General features: G+C 46.3%; 1 protein-coding gene across 4 annotated transcripts in view; it reads left to right on the top strand.

Moving 5' to 3' along the window:
• The window catches only part of LOC137157787 (E3 ubiquitin-protein ligase rnf213-alpha-like), a 213,110-nt gene that overhangs the window by 36,205 nt on the left and 152,736 nt on the right, over nucleotides 1-24,169 (top strand). For 3 of the 4 annotated variants that reach the window (XM_067555196.1, XM_067555197.1, XM_067555195.1), the window contains exons 10-17: nucleotides 280-319; nucleotides 923-1,102; nucleotides 4,233-4,453; nucleotides 6,220-6,485; nucleotides 8,999-9,219; nucleotides 10,879-11,067; nucleotides 12,929-13,127; nucleotides 20,904-20,968. In XM_067555196.1, coding sequence (XP_067411297.1) covers nucleotides 280-319; nucleotides 923-1,102; nucleotides 4,233-4,453; nucleotides 6,220-6,485; nucleotides 8,999-9,219; nucleotides 10,879-11,067; nucleotides 12,929-13,127; nucleotides 20,904-20,968 — 1,381 coding nt within the window. Of the gene's footprint in view, nucleotides 1-279; nucleotides 320-922; nucleotides 1,103-4,232; nucleotides 4,454-6,219; nucleotides 6,486-8,998; nucleotides 9,220-10,878; nucleotides 11,068-12,928; nucleotides 13,128-20,903; nucleotides 20,969-24,169 lie in introns of those variants that run through there. The other variant, XM_067555198.1, reaches the window with a different exon arrangement.

The following is a 24,169-nucleotide window of genomic DNA, read 5'->3' as shown; positions in this document are numbered from 1 at the left end:
GTTCTCTGTGAATCAGTTACAAATGGGGACCTGTCTCTCACACTCACCAGAGGAGCCACAGATGTCAAATGCATTCTACCAGCTGCATGTGAGCTAAGGTGTAACAAAGTATTCTGAGGCACTTAGTTTTGTGGCCAGTCCCCATTTTTTAATGAACATGCAACTTCTGAGCTGCAAATGTTGTAAATTTAATGTTTCTTTCCTTTGTTTTTAGCATATGAAACTTTACCCAGCCTTTACAAGTTTAACTGAAATCTCTTTATTTTATAAAAATTGCAGATAGTAAAGAAAACGAAGAGGCCTCAGCATCTGATGACAGGTTTGATGCATGGTTCAGAAATTGATGTTTGAAGCAGACTCAATGCAAATAAGAGTGTAAAAGAAGCAGTTGTACTAGGGATTTGGCTTGAAAATCAAGGAAGCTTGAGACCCGAGAGTTAAGTGCTATATAGTGAGCTCTTCCTATGCTTCTATTGTTACTCAAGCCAGCTTTGTTCTAACCTTAACCATAGCTATATCAAAACTAGCATGGGTATACCTACATGAGCTGCAATCGCATTTCCTTACTGCAGTGTAGACAGTACCCAGCACAATGGGATCCCTTAGATGAGGCATCTGGGTGCTACCATAACATAAATGTTCATTCATCATAATAAAATTGAGAATCTTTAGCCATGTGTGAAAAGATGTGAAAATCAGTAATCTATCGTTACTGAGACCATGGCTGGGTTCTGGCTCCAGTTCTGGGGGGTAGGCTTCTGACACTTCCAGGATGGGGTATCCTAGAAAGAAGGGTCACTGAAAAGGATCTAAGGAGGGGATGGCCCTAGATGCTGAGGGTTTTCATGCCCAGGGGAGGGTGGCGGAGGCCGAGTGGAAGATGGCTCAGAGACGATCTTATGCCATTTTCATTTTTTTCTAGTATTTTATTAGAGAATCCATATTTTTCAAGCACAACATGCTCAGAAGAGGAGACGATGACTCTGGAGTTTGTTGTCGTATGGCCTAAAAATTTTGAGTTTGATAATGAGTTTGGCAAGATTATTGTTGCAGCCTACAGTCATCCCAGGAGATACCAAGAATTTGCTAGAATGAAAGAAAGGTAAAACAACACCGGAGTTGGATTACACTGTTGGATCATTTGATCTTTCTTGGTGGGGGAAGAATGTGATAGTGAGACACATTCAGGCAGTAGGTGGGGAATTCCCACAAGTAAAATCACCACTGGCCTGTAGAAATGAACTTAGACTGGGAATGAAGTAAGGGAGGGGCAGCCATAGTGAAATGCAACGTCAGGAGCAAAATGACCTGCCACACCCCCTTCAATGTGCATTATGGGTAGGTCCAGAGTCAAAATGGAGTGGCACATAGCCAGCTATGACAGCTAGCAATTTCCCTGCAGTAGGGATAGAGGTGTATCCATCTCCTGTGGGCTGTGGGAGGCGTGTAAGAGCCACTGAAGATTGAAACAGGGAACTTCCAGAATGAAAAAGCACATGCTGCTGCAGTTTGAACTACAGCCCTACAGCTGGTGGCTGTAGCAGTCTGGTTTCCTCTGTGGATTGGCACATAGGGGACTCTGTAACTTGCGCTCACCAGTGGGTTATACAGCAAGAAGGAGACGAGGGCTGAGGATTTGGTCTCTATATAATCCATGAGGCCAACATTTTCCAAAGTGACTGTGGAGCGCAAGTGCCTCAGTTGCTTTGGGGTGGGCTTAGCCTGAGGCCTGTAGGCCCTGATATTCAGAGAGGCTGCACATCCACAACCCTAATTGGAGTCGGGAGGGGCTGCAGGTGCTCGTACCCCTGTAAATCAGGCCCAAGGCACCTCAAGTCAGCCCTGCTTCCCTCCAAACTGAGGCACTTGTAATCAGAGGCCGTGTCTGAGAACTTTGGCCTAGGTGGGTTAATCAAGGTCACATGTCAAATGCATCAGGAAAGCCAGACTCCAAGAATTACTGATGTTTTGAGGGAAGTTGATACGATTATCAAGGGGTGAGGTGGAGTCTCCATCATGGGACATCTTTTAATGGAGATGGGGCATCTGTCTCAAAGCTCCACTTTAGCTCATCCAGAAGTTTTTGGGCTGGATGCAGGAACTGCTGAGGGAGATTCTCTGGCCTGAGTTATGGAGGAAACCCGGCTGGATGGGCATAATGGATCCTGTTGGCCGTGACATCTATGAATCTGTGTAGGTTATTTTTAACAGCTCTTGATCTCTAAGCACTATATCTCTTGGCCACATTGCACACAGTTGATAAGGAAGGCTTTGACATAAGTGCCAAACATCCACCTCCAATGTGAGAGGGAGAGAGGGATCACATGAAAAAGACATAGCAGCAGCAGCAGCTGGAAAAATAAGTAAAAAAGGAGGAATAAAGAAATTACCCAGGTTGCTCTAAACACTGCCAAGGTTGGTATAAAACTGGCCTTGAGACCAGGGACTCCCTGACAGCAGCCATCCATGTGGCATACTGGGCCTTAATGTTTGTCACAAGGTTTCAAATGTGGTGAATTTTTGACCATCTGTAAGTTCTTTTGCTTATTCCATTTTCTAAGGGGTAGGGGGCTGGCTTGGGGGTCAGATATCCTTTCTCTTAAGTCCTTGACTGGCATTTTCCTCTCCAAGAGCACTCTTATGGCCAGTCCTTTCAGCCTGCTCTGCCTCTGCTGCTTTCCTGTGTGTTATGGAACACAGAAGTTTAGCAGTGGTTGTCACTAGGTAACACACTTTAGTTCAGATCATGCTACTTTTGCATGGAGAGCAGGACTTAAATTCTTTAAGGAATCTGGCCTTAATGATGGAGATAGACACGTCATGAGATTGTGAAAATCTGCATTGTTAGGTGCCTAAATACCTGTAAAAATCTGGCTCTGAGTCCTTCAGTTCAAGTGGTAGAGGGTTATGCTCTTAGTGCTGAATGTTCCAGGTGCAAACCCTGCTCTCAACCCATACTGGTGCATATCCAAAAAAACCCATTAAAATTAATGGAGTAACACTGGTTTAACTGAGAGAACAATCAGGCTCATTATATATGTGTCTTTATCATGATGAAGTTTAGTAAGTTAGGTCTCAGTCTTGCAGTATCGCCATCACCAAGTTTTAAAAAATCACGAGTACAGGCCTGTTAGAATTATTATTTATGCAGGGTATTACCATGATACTAATTTAACCATAAATTCCTTTATTGAATCCAAAGGCCAAATGGTGCTTATACAGTTGCTCTAAACATGCCTTAAAAGCCTAAATAATAAGAAATTTACTACATCCAAACAGTAACAAAACATTTATAAGTTTTTAATCAAAATACTTACAAATGGGCTAAACCTAGGGTTGCTTACCAATGAACCCTGCAAGAGTTTACTTTTTTATACCCTTTAACAAACAAGTGATGTTATTGCCCATTAGCCAATCTGAGCTAAGGCCATTTTGTAATACATAAAACAAACGTATGTAGTCAATTATTTATTGCATATGATACCCAATAAACTATGTTTTATTTCTATTACTTCACCCCAAACCTTAAATAAGATAACACTGGTATTTCAGAGGGTCACTGCAAGTTTAACACAACAACTCTTCTTTTTCATGATCTCATTCTTTTTGGGCATATACTTTGGGCCCATTGCTTATACTAAAATTCCAATTCCATAGTTCCTACAAGTCCCTCCAAAATCTTAAAACTGGCTTAAAAGTCATGAGATTTTAAAAAATGTTAAATCTGGAGTTCTTTCTGTTTGCTTCTTGGTGCCAGAGCGCTTAGCATCAACATTGTCAAGCTTATGTGAGGGCTAGAAACTTACTTTAAAAAAAATGAAAGCTGAGGTTCTCAGCTAATAAATAATAAGAGTCTTCAAAAATCATAAGATTGGCTTAAAATTCATAAGAGTTTTACAAAATAAATGTTATAGGTTCATTTTATTTATTTATCTTCTGGTTTTTGAGCCTTTACAGGGCACTCACATCACATTTTCAGGCTTTTCTCTGCAGTCGTGAGGGCTAAAATCTTACTTTTTGTTTTAATGAAACCTGAGGTTCTCAGTTTTCAATAACATTCTGAGTGCTGGTAACTCTGGTCTTGTTACAGTCATTTCATTGCAGAATCGAGGCTTTATTTGGGTTTGATAATGATCCCATTAAGGTCAAGGGAAGGTTCTATTGACTTTGATTGGAGATCTTTATGATTTAAAATAAACAGCCAACTCTTCTGCTTTGTTTTAATTTCCTAGGATCAAGAATAACGATGGGATGCTTATTGTAGGCAAAGCAAAAATTCCCGTTTCGGATCTAGAAAGCAGAAAACCCATCTATTATAAATATGGCGTTATTGACACCTTCAGAAATCCAAGAGCAATTCAATTAGAGCATGTTTATAAAACAGCTAAAAAAAATGAAAAGACTGAGCTCTATCGAGTTCTAACTGTGCCCAAATCAGCTGTCAAAGCAGGAGGTAAGAATCACATTTTGCATTGCGGTAAATGATGATGGAAGGTGCAGGATCAGACTCTCCAAGTATAAGTACAAGTGAGTCTGATTGTAATGTCATTGACTTCAGCGGAATCAAGTGGAAAACTTGGCAGCTTGCCAGTTTGTGCAGTGAGTGTTCTAGTGCAGAATCTTCATGGTCATTGATGGGCATTACTTAGGCCTGGTCTACACTAGAGAGTTTTGTCGACCAAAGTCAGCTTTGGCTGACAAAACACAGGTGGTGTACGCACTGCAATCAACCCCCCGCTGACAAAACTGCCCTGTGTTTTCAACAAAATAAAACCACCTCGACAAGAGGTGTAGGGCTTTTGTCAGCATAGTTAGTGTGACGCAGTGTCAGTGTAGACACTACTTCCCCTTACATAGGCAGTGGAGTCGTCATTCTTGTCAATTTCACCCCTTTGCTGGGCTGGTTCCCACTCCCAGCTGGGACAGGCACCCATGTCAATTTTGTGGTTTGCTCAGCCATGTAATCGACAAGGCTGCCTGGCGGGGAGCAGGTGCAGAAGCACCTGAACTTTTTGGCCTGGCTCCCAGCTGGGAGCAGGAACCAGCCACCGGGGTTTGCAGCAGCCCAGGTGTCTCACCCCGCTCCCAGCTGGGAATAGGAACCAGCCACCCAGGCTGCTGCAAGCCTGAGCTTCTCGCTCCGCTCCCAGTCGGGACCAGAAGGCCGGTGCCATTCCCCACCAGGGCAGCCTTGACAATTACACAGCTGAGCTAAGAAATTGAGGTGGCTGCCTGTTCTGGCAGAGAGAGGGGAACGGAGAAGCCCGAGCATCTTCCTCTGGCTCCTGGCAGGGAAAGGGGATAGGAGAAGTCCCCAGCAGCTTCCCAAAGCTCCCAGCTGGGATCAAGGAGTGGGGGGGCAGTCCACAGGGAGCCCGGGAGCCTCCCCACACTGCCCCTTAGGTCAGTGGAAGTGCTCCTGGTGAGGACGTACTCCACCGATCCAAGGAGGGCAGTGTGGACATCAGTCACTAAAGTCGACACATATTAGGTCAACTTACTTTTTAATTTTAAGAATAGACAAGGCCTTAGATTGTGAGCTCTTGGGGCAGGTTGGTTCCAAGACATTGACAAATTGGAGAGGGTACAGAGAAGAGCTATGAGAACAATTTGAGGTCTTGGAAAACCTGCCTTAGAGTGAGAGTTTAAAGGAGTTTGATCTATTTTGTTTATCCAAGAGAAGGTTAAGAGGTGACATGATGCTGGTCTACAAGCCTCTATGGGGGGAAGAGATTTCTGAGAAGAGAGGGCAGTTTGACCTCACAAGTGAAGGCAGAGTGAGATTCAAATTGGTGGGAGATGAATTCATGCTGGGAATAAGGAGCCAGTGTTTCCCAAGGAGGGGAATGAACCACTGGAACAGCTCTACTAGAGGTGGGGTGGATTCTCCATCACTGGGAGTCTGTCAAAGGAGATGGGGCATATCTCTTTCAAAGCTCCACTCTAGCTCAGCCAGGAGTTACTAGGTCAGATGCAGGAATCACTGGGGGAGATTCTCTGGCTTCAGTTAGGCAAGAGACTGGGCTGGATGGGCATAAAGAGCCCTGCTGGCCTTGGAATCTATTAACTGAATGGCACAAGCAGCACTATAAAATGGCAAATGAAAATATTAACTCTGTGACAGATAATGGACTGCTTGCTCCCGCAGTCTGCCCCCTTGCAAGTTTGAAGGTTTACAAGCATTTATTTGAAGGTTTACAAATGTTTATTTCTCACTAGGAGTGTGGACCCAATTTGATGACATCTGTCAGTCTCCAAAAAAACCGAGGTCTGGCTTTTTACCGATAGGAAAGTCCAAAGAGATTGCTAGCAAGTATATTCTGCAGTTCCTGGAAGATGAGCTTCTCCAAAAACTTTGTCAGCGGAGGGACTTCAGTGATGTGGAAAGGAAGCTTGACTGCTACAAAGAGTGCTTCAAAAGCAGCAGCATCCATGATGCAGAGCGAAAAATAACTGATCTTGAAACTGACATTTATGATTTAAAGGTAAGTGAGCAAAGCTCATCTCTCATGGCAGCTCCACAATGGCTGGAAAGGCTCCCATTTGAACCTCTCTGGAGCTAGCTCTACCTCCACATCGTGCATTGACAATGATCGGAGAATTATTAAAAACTGAGCATTATATTTGCTGCACTTTCCTTCTCCAGCCTTGGGGCCTGCTCCAAAGCCCATTGCTGTTATGGCAACCTTTTCATTGACTTCATCGGTTTTGGATGAGATCCTAATGGCTCAACCTAACTTCTACTGAAATGGAAGGATTCCCATCTACTTTAATGGGAGCTGGATTGGGCTGCCACCAGGATCATCTCTACCAGCTTTGGACCTGATTTTCAGAGTCTGTTCTTGTATACTAAATTCTCCAAGCTGCCTCTGTAAAAGGCAGGCTGTCTTTAGATTTGGCAAAATCTTATTCATCCCGAGGCGGGCTACAGATTTGTCATGGAACTTTTTATCAAAAGTCACGGAGCAGTCATGGTAAATTTTGTAAATGTCACAGTGTCTGCTCTATGAATTTGGATAAATAATGCCCCAAACAAATGAGGGGGCACTTATTTTGTTATTTGTGCAACCCCTTTTTGTCAGTGATATGGCCACAGTCTGCAACTGAGGCTTTGAAAATTTCACATTTGTCCTGGTTTGCTCTAAAACCAATCTCAGACTACCTCACTGTCCCAGCCTTCTGGAGTGTCTCATAGATTCTAAGGGACCACTCTAATCATCTAGTCTGATCTCCTGTATAACACAGGCCATAGAACTTCTCTGAATTAATTCCTCTTTGAACTACAGCAGAGCTTTATGAAAAACATCCCGTCTTAATTTAAAAATTACCAGGGATGGATAATCCACCACATACCTGGCTAAACTGTTTCAAAACAATTTAAGTGCTCCCATGGCCAGCTATCGTCTAAGTAACTGAGAATCACTGATTTCCCCATGTATTCCTTGTGCTGAACAGCAGATGGGGACAGATCATGGCATTGCAAAGAACTGGGTGGTTCTGGATGTGGTAGAGGGTGCTGGGAAGGGATGTCTCAGTTACCTGGGTTGGGTAGGTCCAGGGATGGGGGAACAGCTGGGGCCCTTCCTTTTCTCTCCCCACCACCTCCACTCTCTGCTCCTTGCCTGATCAGATCCACTAGCTGGAACAGCAAGAGCAGAGGCAGAGAAGTCCCTTGGTTACCCCCTGTGGCCATCCCTGCAGTCCAGCCAGACACATGACAACCCAGCTGGGAATGCATGAGGGTCATGCAAATTTTTTTTCAGAATTTCCCTTTGCAGAGGACTTTGAAATGTTTGGGTTTTGTTCTGATTCAGAATGAAGCCAAATTTCAAAATCTTTCACAAAGCAGAACTCCCATTCTCTACACAGTTCTAACAAAGGTCCTCCTATGCCATGGTGAGAAGTGGCTATGTAGACACATAGGCTATGTCTACACTACAGATGCTACAGCAGGACAGCTACTGCACTGACGCTATGACACCATAGTGTAAACACTTCCGATAGCGACGGAAGGTGTTTTTCCATTTGTGTAGTTAATCCACTCCTCCAAGAGGTGTTAGCTCGGTCGATGGAAGAATTCTGTTAACCTAGCAGTATCTACTCTACCCTAAGGGTATGTCTACATTGATGACGGCACAATTGGCGCTGCCGGATCAATTCTATGGGATTGATTGAGCGTCCGTGGAGACCTGCTCAATCAATCCAGAAGTGCAGTTAATTCACCCCTGCAAAAAGAGTAATGCTGCATTGACCAGAGGGCATTTCCAGTCAGCGCAGCATAGTGGGGATGCCGTGGTAAGTAGAAGTTAGGAAGTTGATGGGAGATATGCAAGCTATGTAGAGCTGCTTGCATGTCTTCCATCGACTGCTGCTGAAATTTGCTGGCATTGTAGATCAAGCCCAAGGCTTAGATTGGCTTAACTATATCTCTCAGGGATGTGGATTTTTCATATTCCTGAGTGACATAGTTAGGTCAACCTAAGTTTTAGGTGTGGACCAGGCTGTAGTAACGAAGATGGGGGCTCCATTGTGCTGAGCGCTGCACAAACCCACAATGATTGAAATTGGGGCCCTGTTACACTAGGCACTGCACAGACACACAGTGACTGAGACAGGGGCCCTGTTACACTAGGCACTGCACAGACACACACAGTGACTGACTTTGGGGTCCTGACACATCAGGTGCTGCACAGTCACATACTCAAGCACAATCCAGATTTTACAGTCTAAATAGAAAAGGTTGAGAGATTAACAGAGTTGACCGAGGTCACATGGGGAGTTTGTGGCAAAGAGAGGAATTGAGCATGAGTCTCCTGAACATTATGCTAGTGCCCTCAGCCTCAAGGACACCTTTCTGCTCTGCAAGTAATGGCAAATACCTCCTTCATCATCCATCCCCATCCACTGGCCAATGCAGCTGAGAAGATGCTGGGAGAACTTTATTTCAGACGTCTGACACTTCCAGTAAAATGTACACATTATTACTGTGTTTGTCTAGGTTTATGATTACATCTGCAAATTCATTGAAAATATAATCGGAAACTCCAGATTTCAGGATCCTGCTATTTCAGCGATGGATTTTCTCCTCTTTGTATTATGCACAGTAGCTCACCACTATATCCATATAAGTGCAGAGACCATGAGCAAGATTGAACAAATGGCCCAAAATGTTGTCTTGCAGGAAGGCAAATTCATGAACCTGAAAGAACCAAGAAAAGGGTAATATTTATCTACCTCTCTATATACGTAATTTTATTTGTTTTAACTCACCTTGTGGTTTTAAAGAAAACACATTCTCTTCCCTTTAAATGCTATGCACTGACAGATCCAAAAGTAGGAGAGTTAATTATTTATGGGTTTTCATTACATATAATAGGGGCTCAGCATGGGATAACCTTCTTCAAAGTTAACCCTAGGGTGACAATTACTATAATTTATTATTTGTACTACAGTAGCACCTAGAAACTACTATCCTAGAAACCAGCAAGATCAAATTTTGTGGCTGCTGTGTGGCAGGTAATGAGAGTCCTAGCCCTCCTCTAATGCTAGTCAGACGGAAACATAGACTAGCCATCAGATCTAACAGCCTTAAAGTCAATTGGTGCAGAGGATTAGTGCTTCCAAGGAACAGGTCTCAAGTTGGCCGCTAGTGGTACTACCCCCAGATGGTTGAGCGCTCTGGCAGGGCTGCCCTGTCTGCATGAAGGTGATTGATACAAAAGATCCCAAACTTCAATTTTCTGTGATGGTCTTAGGTGCAGGATTCTTTAACTTGTGGTTTGTAGAATGCCCACTGAATCTCAGGAAGATGGGTATAAAGATGTAAAGGGTGGAACATCTGCCAACTTTCAAGCTACCGCAACCTTATTGTCAGAAAACAAAATTTACAAAGTGGGACAAAAAGTCGACATTTTGAAAATTTTCGTGCAATGAAAAGTTCTGAAAAATTTCTATTTGGAAATGTCACAGTGCAAAACATTGATATTTTCTGATTGAAACAAAAAGTTTTAACAGTTTGAGGTGATATTTTTCATTTTAAAAAATTGAGTTGAAAAAATGTTTCTTTTTGAATTAACATTTTGACTTCAAATGACATTAAAAGTGCAAATGTTGATTCAAAGCAAAGTTGGTTTTAAATTTTCACCATGCAGGAAAGTAATCTCATGATAAACCTCTATTATAACTGGAAACATTGGAGCAGGGGGACTTGAATTTAGCTTTCTTACATCTTAAGTGAGGGCCTTAACCACCAGGCTTACAGAGTCATTCTTTCTTGTGTGCTTTATCTGGCATAGTGACTATTCAAGTATTTTATACAAAGTTTCTGCCAGAGAGAACCATCATAGAATAAGCTAGTAGTTAGGGCACTCACTGGGGAGCACTGGATTCACACCTCTGTTCCAGAGTAAGGATTCAAATATGGGTTTCCTACGTCACAGGTGGTGCCCTCACCATTGGACTAAAGATTATAAAAGAGGTAGCACATCCTCCTCTGGCTGTTTTGTGACTAGCCTTTTAAAATGCCTGGAGATTAACTGTTTTGGATTGGGCACCATGTTTCATTTGACCAAAATGGACTTTTTGGATTCGCTGACATTTTTTTGAATTTTCGAATTTGGTTCAGCCTGAACCAAAGTGTCCCCCTCACCCTCAGTATTTTGGAACAAACCCATCAGTTATTCACCCAGCTCTCAGAACGACCTTAGCCCTATTTGTATAGCTGCATGCAGTATCTTCGCCCGGCTGTCCAACCAGCCATGCAGATCACAGCTGAAGCTCAAACTCATTAAGAGCCACATTGACATGACTGTGGATATGGTTTGTCTAAATAAAAGGATTTTTTTGTTTGTTTAACATTTTGTGTCCCTGTCATTGCAGGAAGTGTATTTCAGCTCTGAAGCATGTTTGCATCCAAAGCTCTAAAGACTCTAACAGCACGTGTTGGATCTGGCTGTTTCCTTTGCTGTATGCAGTTCAAAGTGAGCCATTTGAAAACGACCCTTTAACTTCACAAGACACAAAGTCAATGCCCTTTGCTCAGCTGAGGAAGGATGAAAAGAAGCAAATGTGAGTCTACAAGAGAAATACTCTGTGAAAGAACATTGTTGTTCTTTTGTCTAGCAAAATTTAATATCGCTATTTGTGGTATAATCATTTAGAAGCACTTTGTTTCCTGGCTCCAAGTGGATTAGTACCACTGAAGACTGTGTGGGGCAGTGATTAGAGCAACTGGTTTAGATCCCAGAAGACCTGGTTTCTCTTCCTGGCCATGCCACTTATTTGCTGGGTAAATCACTTCACCTCCTCATACCTCTGTTTCTCCATCTGTAACAAGGGAATAATGCAAGGCACTTTGATTCATAGATCCCAAGGCAAGAAAAGACCACTGTGCTCATTTAGTCTGACAACTGTATAACAGAGGCCACAGGACTTCCCTGAATTAATTCCAATTTCAACTACAGCAGATCATTTATAAAAACTTTCCAATCTTGATTTTAAAATTGCCAGTGATGGAGAATCCACCATGACCCTTGGTAAATTGTTCTAACAGTTAATTACTCTACTGTTGAACGTTTGCACCTTATTTTCAGTCTGAGATCTACAGATGAAAAGCACTATGGAAGAGCTAGGGATTATTATCTGGGGTTCTTTATTTATATTTTTGTGAATTTATTTAATTAATTGATTTTAAAAAATCTTTCTTCATTATGCTGCAGAGGTAGCTTCACCGTGGTTCAGGCTGGGTGGTAGAGTTCAGATTAATAGGAATACAAACACAAATTCTAAACTCTGAGTGCTGTTTGAATTTTTCATGGCGAATGGATGAATAATGAATTGACACAGAGAGAATAATAAGAGGCAAAAAATCATCATTTTTGGTCAATTGTCTCATTTTCCTTTGAGTTCAGCAATGTTTCGGCAGAATCATTTCACAGATGCACGGGCCATGTGCAAGTCAGTTGAGCCAGGCTATTGATACAACTGATCATGAAGTCATAAGGCTTATGAAGTCACTGTTAAGGTTTTGTGCCAAATGAAGGGAAGTATCTATGTTATAAATTTGCTGATTTTAGATTTTAAAGATGACATCTAGTACACTAAATTTGCCAATTTGATAAATGTTATAGCAATATTGGAGTGGAATTTAATTAGGATAACCCTTTTTATTGAGCCCAGGGAATGTTAGCTTACTAATTTTGAGAAATTGGAGAGGGTTCAGAGAAGAGCAAGGAGAATTATTGAAGAATTGTAAAGGCCTTATAGTGAGAGATTCCAGGAGCTCACTCTATATAGCTTAACAAAGAGAAGGTTACGAAGTGACTTTGTCACAGTCTACAAGTATCTGCATGGGGAACAGGAATTTGACAATAGAGGGCTCTTCGGTCTCGCAGACAAAGGTATAACAAGATCAAATGGCTGGATGTTGAAGCTAGACAAATTCAGACTTGAAATAGCATAGATTTTGAATAGTGAGGGTAGTTAATCTTTGGAACAATTTATCAAGGGCTGTGTTAGATTCTCCACCAGTGGCAATTCACCAAGAACCACTTTGGTGTATAATCAGTAGTTTTATATATGTTCAAATATCACTTTTTAGGCATGTACAAAATACAATATGTTTTCTTGCAAGTGACTAACATAAACAGCTTTGAGTTCAAGCAGTTATAGCACAGAACAGTACAAATCGTCGTCCAACATAAAGAGGCCAAAAACATCACAAGCCCAATTTTGTTTTTCTTTGCAGCTCATTGTAAAGTAATGGTATTGAGGAGAGAATTACTAATCCTTATACCTTAGATACCAGCTCCTTGGGCCAAGTTATAATGATAGCTAGTGTGGTTTAAAAACAATGAACCACTCTGCCCACAGCAAATACCTTCTGAAATGCAGACTTTTATTAACCTGGAGCTATATCCCATTTGTACAGGAAAGTTATGGCAATGATAGAAGCCCATCAGACCTTCATTGGGTGCTGCGCTCCATTGGCAGAGAAAGTCATTGAGATGATTCCACTGAGGTATTTTTGTAGAGAACCTATTCCTCAGATTCAGGTGCCACTGCAGCTTCTCTTGAGCAACATCTACCGACGGATCATCGGTCACCTCGCAGAGGGTCACAGAATAAATGTAAGGCAAGCCGATAACATGCCTCTCATTAATCTTTATTTCGTAAGACATATTTTCTAGCTGGTGAGAAAATCTTTGTTTTCCCTATGGAAAATGTCAGTTAAAACAAAATAAAGAAAGGGATCAAATATTGGGGGACAGTGATTTAAGGACACTAGAATTGAATCTGGGAGTTGTTGTAGGGGGTGAGTGGTGGAGAGAGGATATAGGAGTGGAACTTGGTGTATTGCACTTAAATACTAGACCTGAAAATTTAGACAAAAACAGGAAAAAAATTGTTAGTCAAAATTCTTGGCAGAAAATTTCACTTATCATAAAAACAAAAACCCAAATACTGAAATTGTTTTTTCAGTTTTCAGCAACAGAGCCCCAAAATATTTTCAGCCAGAAATTTTTTTTTTAAAAATTAAAAAAAAAAAAAAGAAAAAAAGGAGGAGCCAAAATCCCAATTGGAATTTTTGGAGAAAGGCACATCTTCAGTGAAAATTTCATTTAGTCAAAAACCCAAGTTTCCACTGGAAACAAAAAGTTGAAGGAAAAATTTTGAGCAGCACTAGTAATTTCCTGCAAGCCCTTAGCAAGATGCTTTGCTTCGGTTTCATTCCTTGTTCCCCAACCCAAGCTTTTCCATCACGGCTTGTATAACTGAATATAATTGGGCTCAATCCCTACCTTTGAACTTAATCAGCTTTCAGTCTAGTGGTGCCGTCACACCACTGTAATGAGAATTTGTCCATTGATTTCAGTGGGATCTGGATCAGGACACATGGTAAATATTTTGGTCATGGAGGATGTGATCCTTAGGTGTGGCTGAACTGTGCAGGGTGCTGGTCCTGCAAAGTACAGGAGGATAAAAGTGACTAGAGCTCATTGAAAATTTTCTGTTAAAATTGTTTCTCAAAAATTTTTGGGTTTTCAACAAAACTTTTTGGGATTTTTGTTTTGTTTTGCGTTTGGTGTAAAGATTTCAATTGTTCATGGAAGAAACAATATCCAAAAATCAAAAAGATTCTTCTTCGAGTGCTTGCTCTCGTTGCTTCCATGTTGGTGTGTGTGTGCTGCTTGCACAGTCACCAGAAGGTTTTCCCTTAATGGTATCCGTACCGTAGGGTCAACTCTGGTTCCCTCTTGGAGTCGTGTCCTCATGGCACCATACATGGGTGACAGGTACCATTGGCCAGGGGAGGCTAAGCCTCCACAGACAGCCAGGTGTGGCCCCACCCATGCTGTGCTCTGAGGCCCTGCCCCTTCCTACTGCATCTTGCTCTTCCCCTATGGACCCAACCCAGGCAGGTGCTGCTCACTCTTTCCGCCCTTGTCCAGCCTCTCCCCTGAAGTGGGTGGGGGCTGGGGCTAGGGTGAGCCAGCCAGTGGTCTGGGACTTGGGGCAGCTAGGGCCACTGCTCAGGCCACCCGGGGCTAGGGCCCCTGAGGCAATGCGCTGGGGCTGGGGTTGCCCGGCCGGCACTCCAGAGCTGGGCAGACTGAGGCTGGCGGAGTGGGCTGAGGCTGGCAGCTCAGGTTAGCTGGTGGGCTGGGACTTGGGCCTCCCGGGGTCAAGACGGGTGGGCCACCCGGGCCTGGGGTGGGCCAGGGCCAGTGGCTCAGGCCAGCTGGCAGGCTGGGACTCGGGATGGGCCGGGGCTGGCACCTCAGGCTGGCTGGCAGGCTGAGACTCTGGCTGCCTGGGGTGAGCTGGCCAGGCTGGCTGGGGCAGGACTCCTTTGGTCGCAGTAGGAGACTCAGGGCTCTGGTGAGAGAGGGGGAGGAAGGGGTGTGGCCTCAGATGGAAGGAGTAGGGCCATAGGCTGGCATCCGCACCGCCCATGGCACCATATATAGGGCTCTGCTGACTCCCCGCCTCTTCAGTTCCTTCTTACTGCCCATGACTGTTGCTGGAACATTGCTCTTCTCTTTCTTGTTCAGCAAGCTCTTCTATAATGGACTTTTCATATGTAAATAGTTAAGATTTAGCATTATTAGTGATTATTCATAGGTTAAGTATAGTTAGAGTAATTAGAATCCCACCTATTGGGGTCATTTCCCTTCTTCCTGCGTCCCCGAGGCCGGGGCATGCCTCAATCCCCTGGCTTTAAGTCGTGCGGGGCCTCTAAGAAACCTATGCCAAGAAACAATCTGCATTCAACCTGTCTCAGGTGCCTGGCAGAGATCCATCAGAGGGATCACTGCAAGATCTGCAGAGGTTTCTGCCCCAGAACCAAAAAAAGAAAAAAGCCAGAGACTTACATTAATCCTAATGGAGGCAACTCTCTGACCCCTGGAGCAAAGTCCAGCGGAGCCGAGACCCAGCACTTTGGCGTGGAGCACACTGGTGTTGGTAAGAGATGTGGTGCCAAGGAAGGACTCTATCCTAGAGATACTTAGGACTGGCATGCATCTCCGACACTGAGGGACATTTCACGTGGAGAGATGTGGCACCCCTCTCAGTGCCTGGTCCCACGTAAAAAGCAAAGGAAGACAGACAGGGGACTCTTGAATACTGAAACCATCTGGTGCAAAGGCTTGAGCGGAGTGTGACCCACGTCGGGCCACTCCAGTTCCAGACCCCTGAGCACAGTGCCATCGACTCCAGCCCCACTGAGGGGGTCTGTCAAGTCTGGTGCCTTTGGACACCCTTCCGAGGGAGTGCCGTGAGGAGGAGTTGCAGCTCCCCTTCACGCCGGAGACCTTTGAGGTGGCGAGTGAGTTCATAGAGGGCCTGGCACGACACCCCCTCCTAGGTGGGATCGAAAACAGGATCCCAGACTACCAGTTTCGAAAAAGCTCCCAGTGCTGTCTAAGGGCAAGCATCCATGATACTGCAGTCTCCCTCCCTATGGCACCGCTCCCCAGCATCATCCAGCACTGTACTGCCCTGGTCATCTAGGAGCGAACAGTACACCTCCAACTCTGAAGCAGTGTCGTACAGCTTAAGGAGGAGCTGGCACAGTTTGGGCAGATGGCACCAGAGGGTTGAGGCGGCACAAACCCCTCTTCATGCCTTGGCCTCCCCAATGGCAGATGCTGGCCCAGTGGCCATTCTGGACCCCATGGGCATTTCACCAGGCACAGGGGTCACACTCCGGATGGTCACTCTCACTTGTTTCCAAGAGTAGAACCCTATCAACTCATGCAGTTGGGAAAATACCATGTGGTACTGGATACGGCACTAAACCTGATCCTGAATCTGGTGTTGAGCCTGGCACTGAGAAGGACCTCAACCGCAGCACTGAGGATGAGGAAAGAGGAACGAGGATGAGGAATCAGTACCGTAGGACCCCTTGGGTGCCAAAGGGCAAGAACAGGGCATGGTGCCCATCCAGAAAGTCTTCTTCTTTGTCACCAGACTAAGCAGTAACAGGGGCAGTGGCTGCGCCTACTGTGAACAACAGCAGGGCACACAAGGAGCTGTTGTGCAGGGTGGCACAGAACATGGGGCTCCAAATAGAGGAAGTCTTGGAGAGTGCGGACCCCTAGGTTGACATTTTAGCCCCCGTGGGTCCCTCCAGAATCGCTTTGACATTAATAAAGACCATAAGTGATACTATAAAGTCATTATGGCAAACTCCAGCCTCTTTGCCTCCCATGATAGAGAGGATGAAGAGGAAGTACTTTGTGTCCTCCAAGGACCATGAGTACCCTTACACTCATCCTCCACTGGGATCACTTTTAGTGGTGGCTGCTAATGAGCATGAGAGGCAGAGTCAGCAGGGTCCCATGTCAAAGGCCAAAGATGCTAAGAAGTTGGACCTTTTTGGTAGAAAGTTGTATTTTACCTGGGGGCTCCAACTCCGCATTGCAAACCAATAAGCCATCCTAAGCAGATACACTTTTAGCTCTCGGGGATCCATGTTCAAGTTCCCGGAGTTGATACCACCAGTCTCCAAACTGGAGTCACAGCTGTAGTAGATGAGGGCAAGGCTGTGGCAAAGACCTCACTTGACTTGGCAGATGCAGCAGTTCATTCTATGTCATCCAGCATTGCCATGTGAAGAAGTTCCTGGCTACAAGCCTCGGGCCTCCCTCATGAGTTCCCACAAACTATTCAAGACTTCCCCTTTGAGGGACCAGCTCTGTTCTCTGAACAGACCGATTCCAACTTCACAGCCTTAAGGACTCTTGGACTACGTTGAAGTCCCTGGGCCTTCATGCTCCAGTGCCTCAGAGGAGGCACTTCAAACCTCAACCCCTGCCTTGGTTATACCAATCCCAGCACAGGTAGGACTATAATCGGAAGAGGGGCAGGAATTACAGGATGAGGCCTCCTCAACCTTCCTACAGTCAAGGGCCTGGGACTGCAAGACAATCCTCTGGTCCCAAACAAACCTTTTGAGGGTACGCCTGAGGACGGTGCACCAATCAAAGACTGGGATCCACTGCCTCATTTATTTTCAGACCAACTACCCATTTCTACCATGCTAGGGCCCGATCATGTAAGACCACTGGGTTCTAAGCACAGTGAAACTGGGTTACTTGCTCGAATTTTCTTCCCTCCCTCCCACCAAACCCCTACCCTCCGTATCCCTCTTCAGGGACCCCTCTCACAAGCAACTTCTATTACAAGAGGTGCAAGCTTTCATAAGCATAGGAGCGGTGGAGGAAGTTCCTCAGGAGCTAAGGGGAAAGGATTTTATTCCCAATATTTCCTAATCCCGAAAGCCAAAGGTGGGTTCAGGCCTATCCTTGATAGGCGAAATCTCAACAAATTCATGAAGAAGCTGAGATTCCACATGGTCTCTTTGGCCTCCATTCTTTCCTCTCTGGATCAAGGTGATTGGTATGCCATCCTTGACTTGAAGGACGCATACTTCCATGTGACAATCTTCCCAAGTCACAGGAAGTTCTTCCAATAGTCAGTCGGATCCACTATCAGTTCATAGTCCTACCTTTCAGCCTATCTGCAGCCCCTCGTGTATTCACCAATTGTATGGCAGGAGTCACCATGTTCCTGAGGAAGTGGAAGGTACAAGTCTATCCTTACCTTGATGAATGGCTAGTCAACAGACAAACCAGGGCGCAGGTGGAGGCAGAAATGAACCTGACAAGGTCAACATTCGACAGTTTGGGACTCTTTGTCAGTGAGTAGAAGTTGACTCTCATGCCCACTCAGAGGATAATATTCATCAGGGTGGTGTTAGACTTGGGTCAGGCAAGGGCATTCCTCCCAGAATCTTGTTTCCTGTGCCTGTGTGGCATCATAGAAGATTTAAAATGCTACCCCACCACCACAGCTCAAAATTGCCTGAAGCTGATGGTGCACATGTTGGCATGCACATATGCAGTTCAGCATGTGATATTACGCCTCAGGTCACTTCAGACGTGGCTAGCCTCAATGTACCATCTGGTTCAGGACCAAACAGACAGAGTAGTCTCACTTTCCTTTTTGGTGATTGAAACCATAGATTGGTGACTCAACCCGCGCATGGTATGCACAGGAGTACCTTTCTCCACACTTCATCCGTCACTGTGCCTCGTGACAGACGCCATGGCGGTGGGCAGAGATGCTCATCTAGGGGAGCTCAGGACCCAAGGTCTTTGGTCTCATGCAGAGCTCTTATTCCACATCAATGTAAGAGAACTGAGAGTGATACACCTGGCCTATCAAGCCTTCTAAATCCATCTGGAAGGTGAGTGTGTATCGGTCATGACAGACAATACAACAGTGATATTTTATATAAACAGACAGGGTGGAGCACTTTCCTCTCCCCTGTGCCAGGAAGCCCTCAGACTATAGGACTTTTACATCGCTTGAGGCATCCTACCTTCCCAGAGTTCAGAACGAGTGGACAGCCTCAGCAGATCCTTTCTCAGTAAAAAGTGGTCGATTCTCCTGGATGTGGTGAGCAACATCTTCCAATGATGGGGAGTTCCCCTCATAGACTTGTTTGCAATAAGACTCAATAGGAAGTGCTTGCAGTTCTGCTTCTTCCTGAATCACTGTCCGGGATCAATCCACAAGGTTCTGCTGAAGATCAGAAAGGAAGGATCCTCTGTGATTCTGATAGCCCCCAGCCTGTCCATGCCAACACTGGTACACCATGCTTCTCAACCTCTCAGTGGAAACCCCAATCACGCTGCCTCTAGTTCCAGACCTGACCACCCAGGACTATGGCAGCCTTCGGCACCCCAATGTCGAATCTCTTCACCTCATGATGTGGAAGCTCCATGGCTGAACCTTCTGGAACTAAGGTGTTTGGAACCAGTTAGAGAAGTCCTTCTTGGCAGCAGAAAACCTTACTTGAATGCCACTTACCTAGCTAAGTGGAAGAGATTTTTGATTTGGGCAGCTCAGAAGGGCATTCCACCCTGACTGTCTTCAGTACCCTCTGTCTTGGACTATTTGCTACATCAGAAGCAACAGGGCCTGTCGGTGTCATCGGTTAAGGTCCATCTGGCCGCCGTCTCAGCATTTCACCCAGGGATTGCAGGCCGTTCGGTTTTCGCTAACCCCATGTTTGGGTATTTTCTTAAGGGCCTAGACAGGCTATACCCTCATATGCACCAGTTGATTCCACAATGAGACCTTAATCTTGTGCTGTCAAGGCTGATGGGACTGTCATCAACTTGCCCCTATCAACATGCTCGCTTCTCCATCTATCCTGGAAAATAGCTTTTCTGGTGGACATAACTTCGGCCAGGAAGGTGTCTGAACTCAAGGTTCTCATGTCGGAGCCTCCTTACACAACTTTCTTCAGGGACAAGGTTCAACTTCGCCCTCACCCAGCCTTTCTTCCAAAGGTGGTTTCCCAATTCCATGCAAACCAGGACATATTCCTCCTGGTCTTCTACCCGAAACCACATGCCAACAGTTGGGAGCGCAGTCTGCATTCTCTGGATGGCAGGTGGGCCTTGGCCTTCTATATTGAGAGGACAAAACCATTCAAGAAAACAACACTGCTTTTCATAGCAATAGCAGATGAAACAGGGAGGCCTTTCATTCTATCTCAAAAGATTTCTTCACAGATCACATGCTGTATTTGAACGTTATGACTTGATGAGGGTGCCTGTCCCAGCATTGATGGCTCATGTCACGAGGGCACAGGCATCTTTGGCAGCATTCCTGGCCCAAGTCCTGATCCAGGACATTTTTATAGCAGCAACGTGGTCATCTATTCACACCTTCACTGCACACTATGCTATTACACAGCACACCAGAGATGATGCTGTGTTTGGCAGAGCAGTACTACAATCCAAGGGGCTTTTAACTTGGACCCCTCCTCCAGTGGACTAGCTTGGGATGGAACCTACATGGAATTGACATGAACTATTTCTATCTATTACTATTACTATCTATTACTATTACTATAACAGTTACTATCCTTCTGTAACTGTTGTTCTTCAAGATGTGTTGCTCATGTCCATTCCAAGATCCACCTGCCTACCCCTCTGTCGGAGTCAGCTGGCAAGATGGAACTGAAGAAGCAGGGTGTAGGCAGGGCCCTGTATACGGTGTCAAGAGGGCACAACTCCAGGTGGCACCAGAGCCGACCCGACAGAGACCCCTGGGGAAAAACCTTACAGTGATTGTGCATGCGGCACATGCACACCTACTTGGAATGGACATGAGTAACATCTCGAAGAATAACAGTTACAGAAGATTAGCAACCAGGTTTTTTTTGTTTTCACCTGAAAAGATTTGGTTTGGTTTTCTTTTCTTTTTCTTTGGGGGAGGTGGGACGACAAAAGGTAGAAGTTCTCTGTGGGAAAGAAATCTAATTTCTGATGAGCTCTAAAGATGACCCATTTTCATGCTATGTGTTCTTTCTGTCATTTCAGGAAAGTGATGTCAGTGTAGTTTTGGAAGACATCGCCAGAAGGGCAAAGGCTTGGCTTGGTGCCAGGTGAGTATTTTACATGCAGACTTCTCAACAAGGTAGAGAAGAAATAGAAAAGAGTCACTACCACCTGAGGAAGAGGCAGGAGGAGGTGATGGTACCCAGTTGCTCAGATAACACCATGGGAGGTGGTGTTGTCTAGTGGGCAATTTCCTGAAAGACCCCAGCACTTGGTAGTCCCCAAGACTGCTCCAAACAGGGGCTGATTAGTCACAGGAATTTTGGACCTGGGTTCTGAGCCTGCATGTTCCCCTGGGACCCAACAGAACTTTGATCAATAGATCTATGTGAGGAGCTCCCACCACTGGAGAAGAATGGGGCCAGGAGATGGGGATTCCGGCAGGCCCAGGGTCTGATCCTGACTGCCCTCTGCTTCCTCTTGGATCTGAATATGGTTCTACAAAGCTATGAGGTGTGACCAGAGATATCCCATAATGCTTAGCACTCACTGGCCCTCACCTACAATACTCTGAGCAGTTCCTGGTTGGAGCAGAGGATCAAGGCTATGGGAGCTGTGTGTAACTTAGTGCTTAACCAGGTCCGGAATTACTCTCACTAGGCCCTCAGACAGAGGCACTGAGTTAGAGAGGTCAGCTGGGGTCAGAGCTATCTCAGGTTCTTAACTGGCCCCCATTGGCTGAATATCTGGGCACCCCACAATCTTTAATGGGTTTTTCCTCCCAGGTCCCCTGGCAGGCAGGGAAGATTGTGATGGGAGTTAGGAGGGTAGGCGCTGTTTTTGAAAATCTACTAGGGGCCTATGTGCATCGTTAGGCTCTGAAATACCTTTGGGGGTCTGAGCCTGAGTCACTTTTGAAAATGGGACTCTAGGATCCTCAGTCATTTAGGCACTTTTGGAAATTTTACCCTAGGGCAAGTCACTTTGGGCCCAGTGGGATTTAATTGTGGTTAGTTGGCATGATGCTTAACACAGCTGGTCCTGTCCACCCTGACTATTTAGTCATGGTCAGCGTTGAGCCCACTGACTTTATGATCAAAAATTGCATCTAAGGTCAGAAGCATTTCCTGAGGTAAGAGCTCAGCTGTTTTTTTAGTAGCAATGTAAGCCGGTGGCACCATCCGGCCAGGGCATCACGACCTTTCCTTGGGCCCAGGCTCCGAGGAAGGCCACAGCGTCTCTGGCCTGGGTGGGTTGACAAGTGGTCTGGTGCCCCCGGCCCTTCGGCGGGTGGAGCAGGCGAAGTAGTCTATTGCCCCCGGCCTCCCCACAGGCAGGACTGGTAAAGCAATCTGATGCCCCTGGCCCTCAGGCAGGGCGGGGCAGGCAAGCAGTCTATGGCCCCTGACCCTCAGGCAGAGCTGGGCTGTTAATGCAATCTGGTGCCCCCGGCCCTCAGGCAGGGCGAGGTAGGCAAACAGTTTGCAGTCCTTGGCCCGCAAGCGGGGCAAGGCTAGTTGGGTAGTCAGCAGCCCCTGGCCTTCCCACAGGCAGGGCTTGTAAAATAGTCTGGGGCCCCCGGCCTCATAGGCAGGCGGGGCCAGTAGAGCTCAGGATCCTCTGTCTGCAACTGCAGAGGGTAGCACTCCCTCCTGGGGTGGTTAGGGAAGGGGCGAGGGGGACGCAGGCACACCCGTCTCCACTGCGTCCCAGCCCAGAGCCCTATCAGTGGCAAAGCCATTTGCCACTGAATCAGCGGGGCTCCAGCCACAACACGCTGATGGGGTTTAGCCCCTGACTCAGCTGCTTGCTAGCTGGCTTTCCCTGGGCCACTTCCTCCCCCTGGTCCCCGGGTACCTGTATGCCTCAGTTTCCCTCTGGGTCACTGGGGTACACTGCAAGTGGCAGACCCACAAGTCCCTTCCCATTGACCGGCAGCAGGTCCGGGAACTCCTCTGTGTTGTCAGCAGAGGGCAGCTCCTCCAGATCACAGGGTTCCCGGGGTTCCTCCGGTCTACAGGGTTCCCTCAGCTCCCAGGGTCCCCCGGCATCAGGCAGCTGCTCCAGGTCAGGGCCAGCCTCAGGGGAATTTCCCACTCAGGAGTCTTCGGTGGCTCATTCCAGCTAATAGGGCCTGACAGCCCCACCCAATCACTAGGGCTCGGCAGCCCTGTCCAATCAGTAGGGCCCAGTGACCCTATCCAGTCATTAGGGCCCAGCAATCTGGGCAGGTTTTGGACGCTCTAGTCGGTGGGGCGGTTGCTCCAAACAGCTGCTCAGTCAGGGTCAGGCCTAGACTGCAGTCTCCAGGAAGACACATCTGCCTCCAGCAGCAGCTTCCTCCCTACTGAGCTGCTAGGCCAGCCCTTTATACTTCCCCTTCCTGCTTTGGCTCTGCCCCTCTGTTGCTAGGCAGTTTGGCCTGTAGGGCCCAGTTCTGCCCGGCAGGAGTGTCGCAACCCTTCTTCCGGCCCAGCCTCCAAGGAAGGCCACAGCACCTTTCTACAAGTGGTTTCTGCTGTAGAAAACTGAGTCCACTAATGTACTCATGTTAGACTTACTTCTCCCCTTTCCTGCGCCTTGTTGTTTACACCTGTGCCAGGTGGGTGTCAAATTCTACTAGATCACAAGAGCATTATCTAACAACTCCACCAGGTGTGTGACAATGGTGAATCAGGATCTAGGAGACAGAGAGCTGTGTGGCTAAGGCACTGGTGCAGGTCCTTGTCCGCAATGGGAGTTTTAGCTACTGACAGTTGCAACTGGGGCAAATCTCCAGTGTAGACAAGGCCTAGGACTCAGGAGGTCTGATTTCATTTTCCACCTCACTCAGGCAAGTCGCTTAGTCTCTCTGGACTCCACTTCCTCATCAGTAACCAGTGGATGATAATCCTTCCTTTGTCTGTTCAGACAGTGACACCTAAAAGGCAGGGACTGTCTCTCACTGTGTGTCTGTACAGTGCCCTGTGTGTCAGGGCCCTGATCTCAGTCACTATGTGTCTGCGCAGCACCCGGCATAGTGGGGCACTGTAGGAAGGTGCAGTGGCCTTCCTCTGAGCCAGGGCCTGAAGAAGGGCCACAACCGCGGTGTTGGACAGAGAAAGGGGCCGGCTGCCCAGTCTGCCCAGCAACCGGGAGGCCGGCTAGGGATAGGTCCTGCCAGACGACCAATCCAGCACCAGGGAGGTGGAGCCTCGGCCAAGGCTGAGACTATAAGAAGCAGGCCCCACAGCTCAGAGGAGAGGAAGCTGCTGCTAGAGGCAGATGTGCTGCCCTACTGGCTGAGGTCTAGGCCTGAGCAGAGCAGC

Source organism: Emydura macquarii, unplaced genomic scaffold (genome assembly GCF_026122565.2).
Source record: "Emydura macquarii macquarii isolate MOO-44397 ecotype Brisbane River unplaced genomic scaffold, CSIRO-AGI_Emac_v2 contig_1566, whole genome shotgun sequence".
Taxonomy (NCBI): Eukaryota; Metazoa; Chordata; order Testudines; family Chelidae; genus Emydura; species Emydura macquarii.
This window is presented reverse-complemented; position numbering and strand designations above follow the sequence as displayed.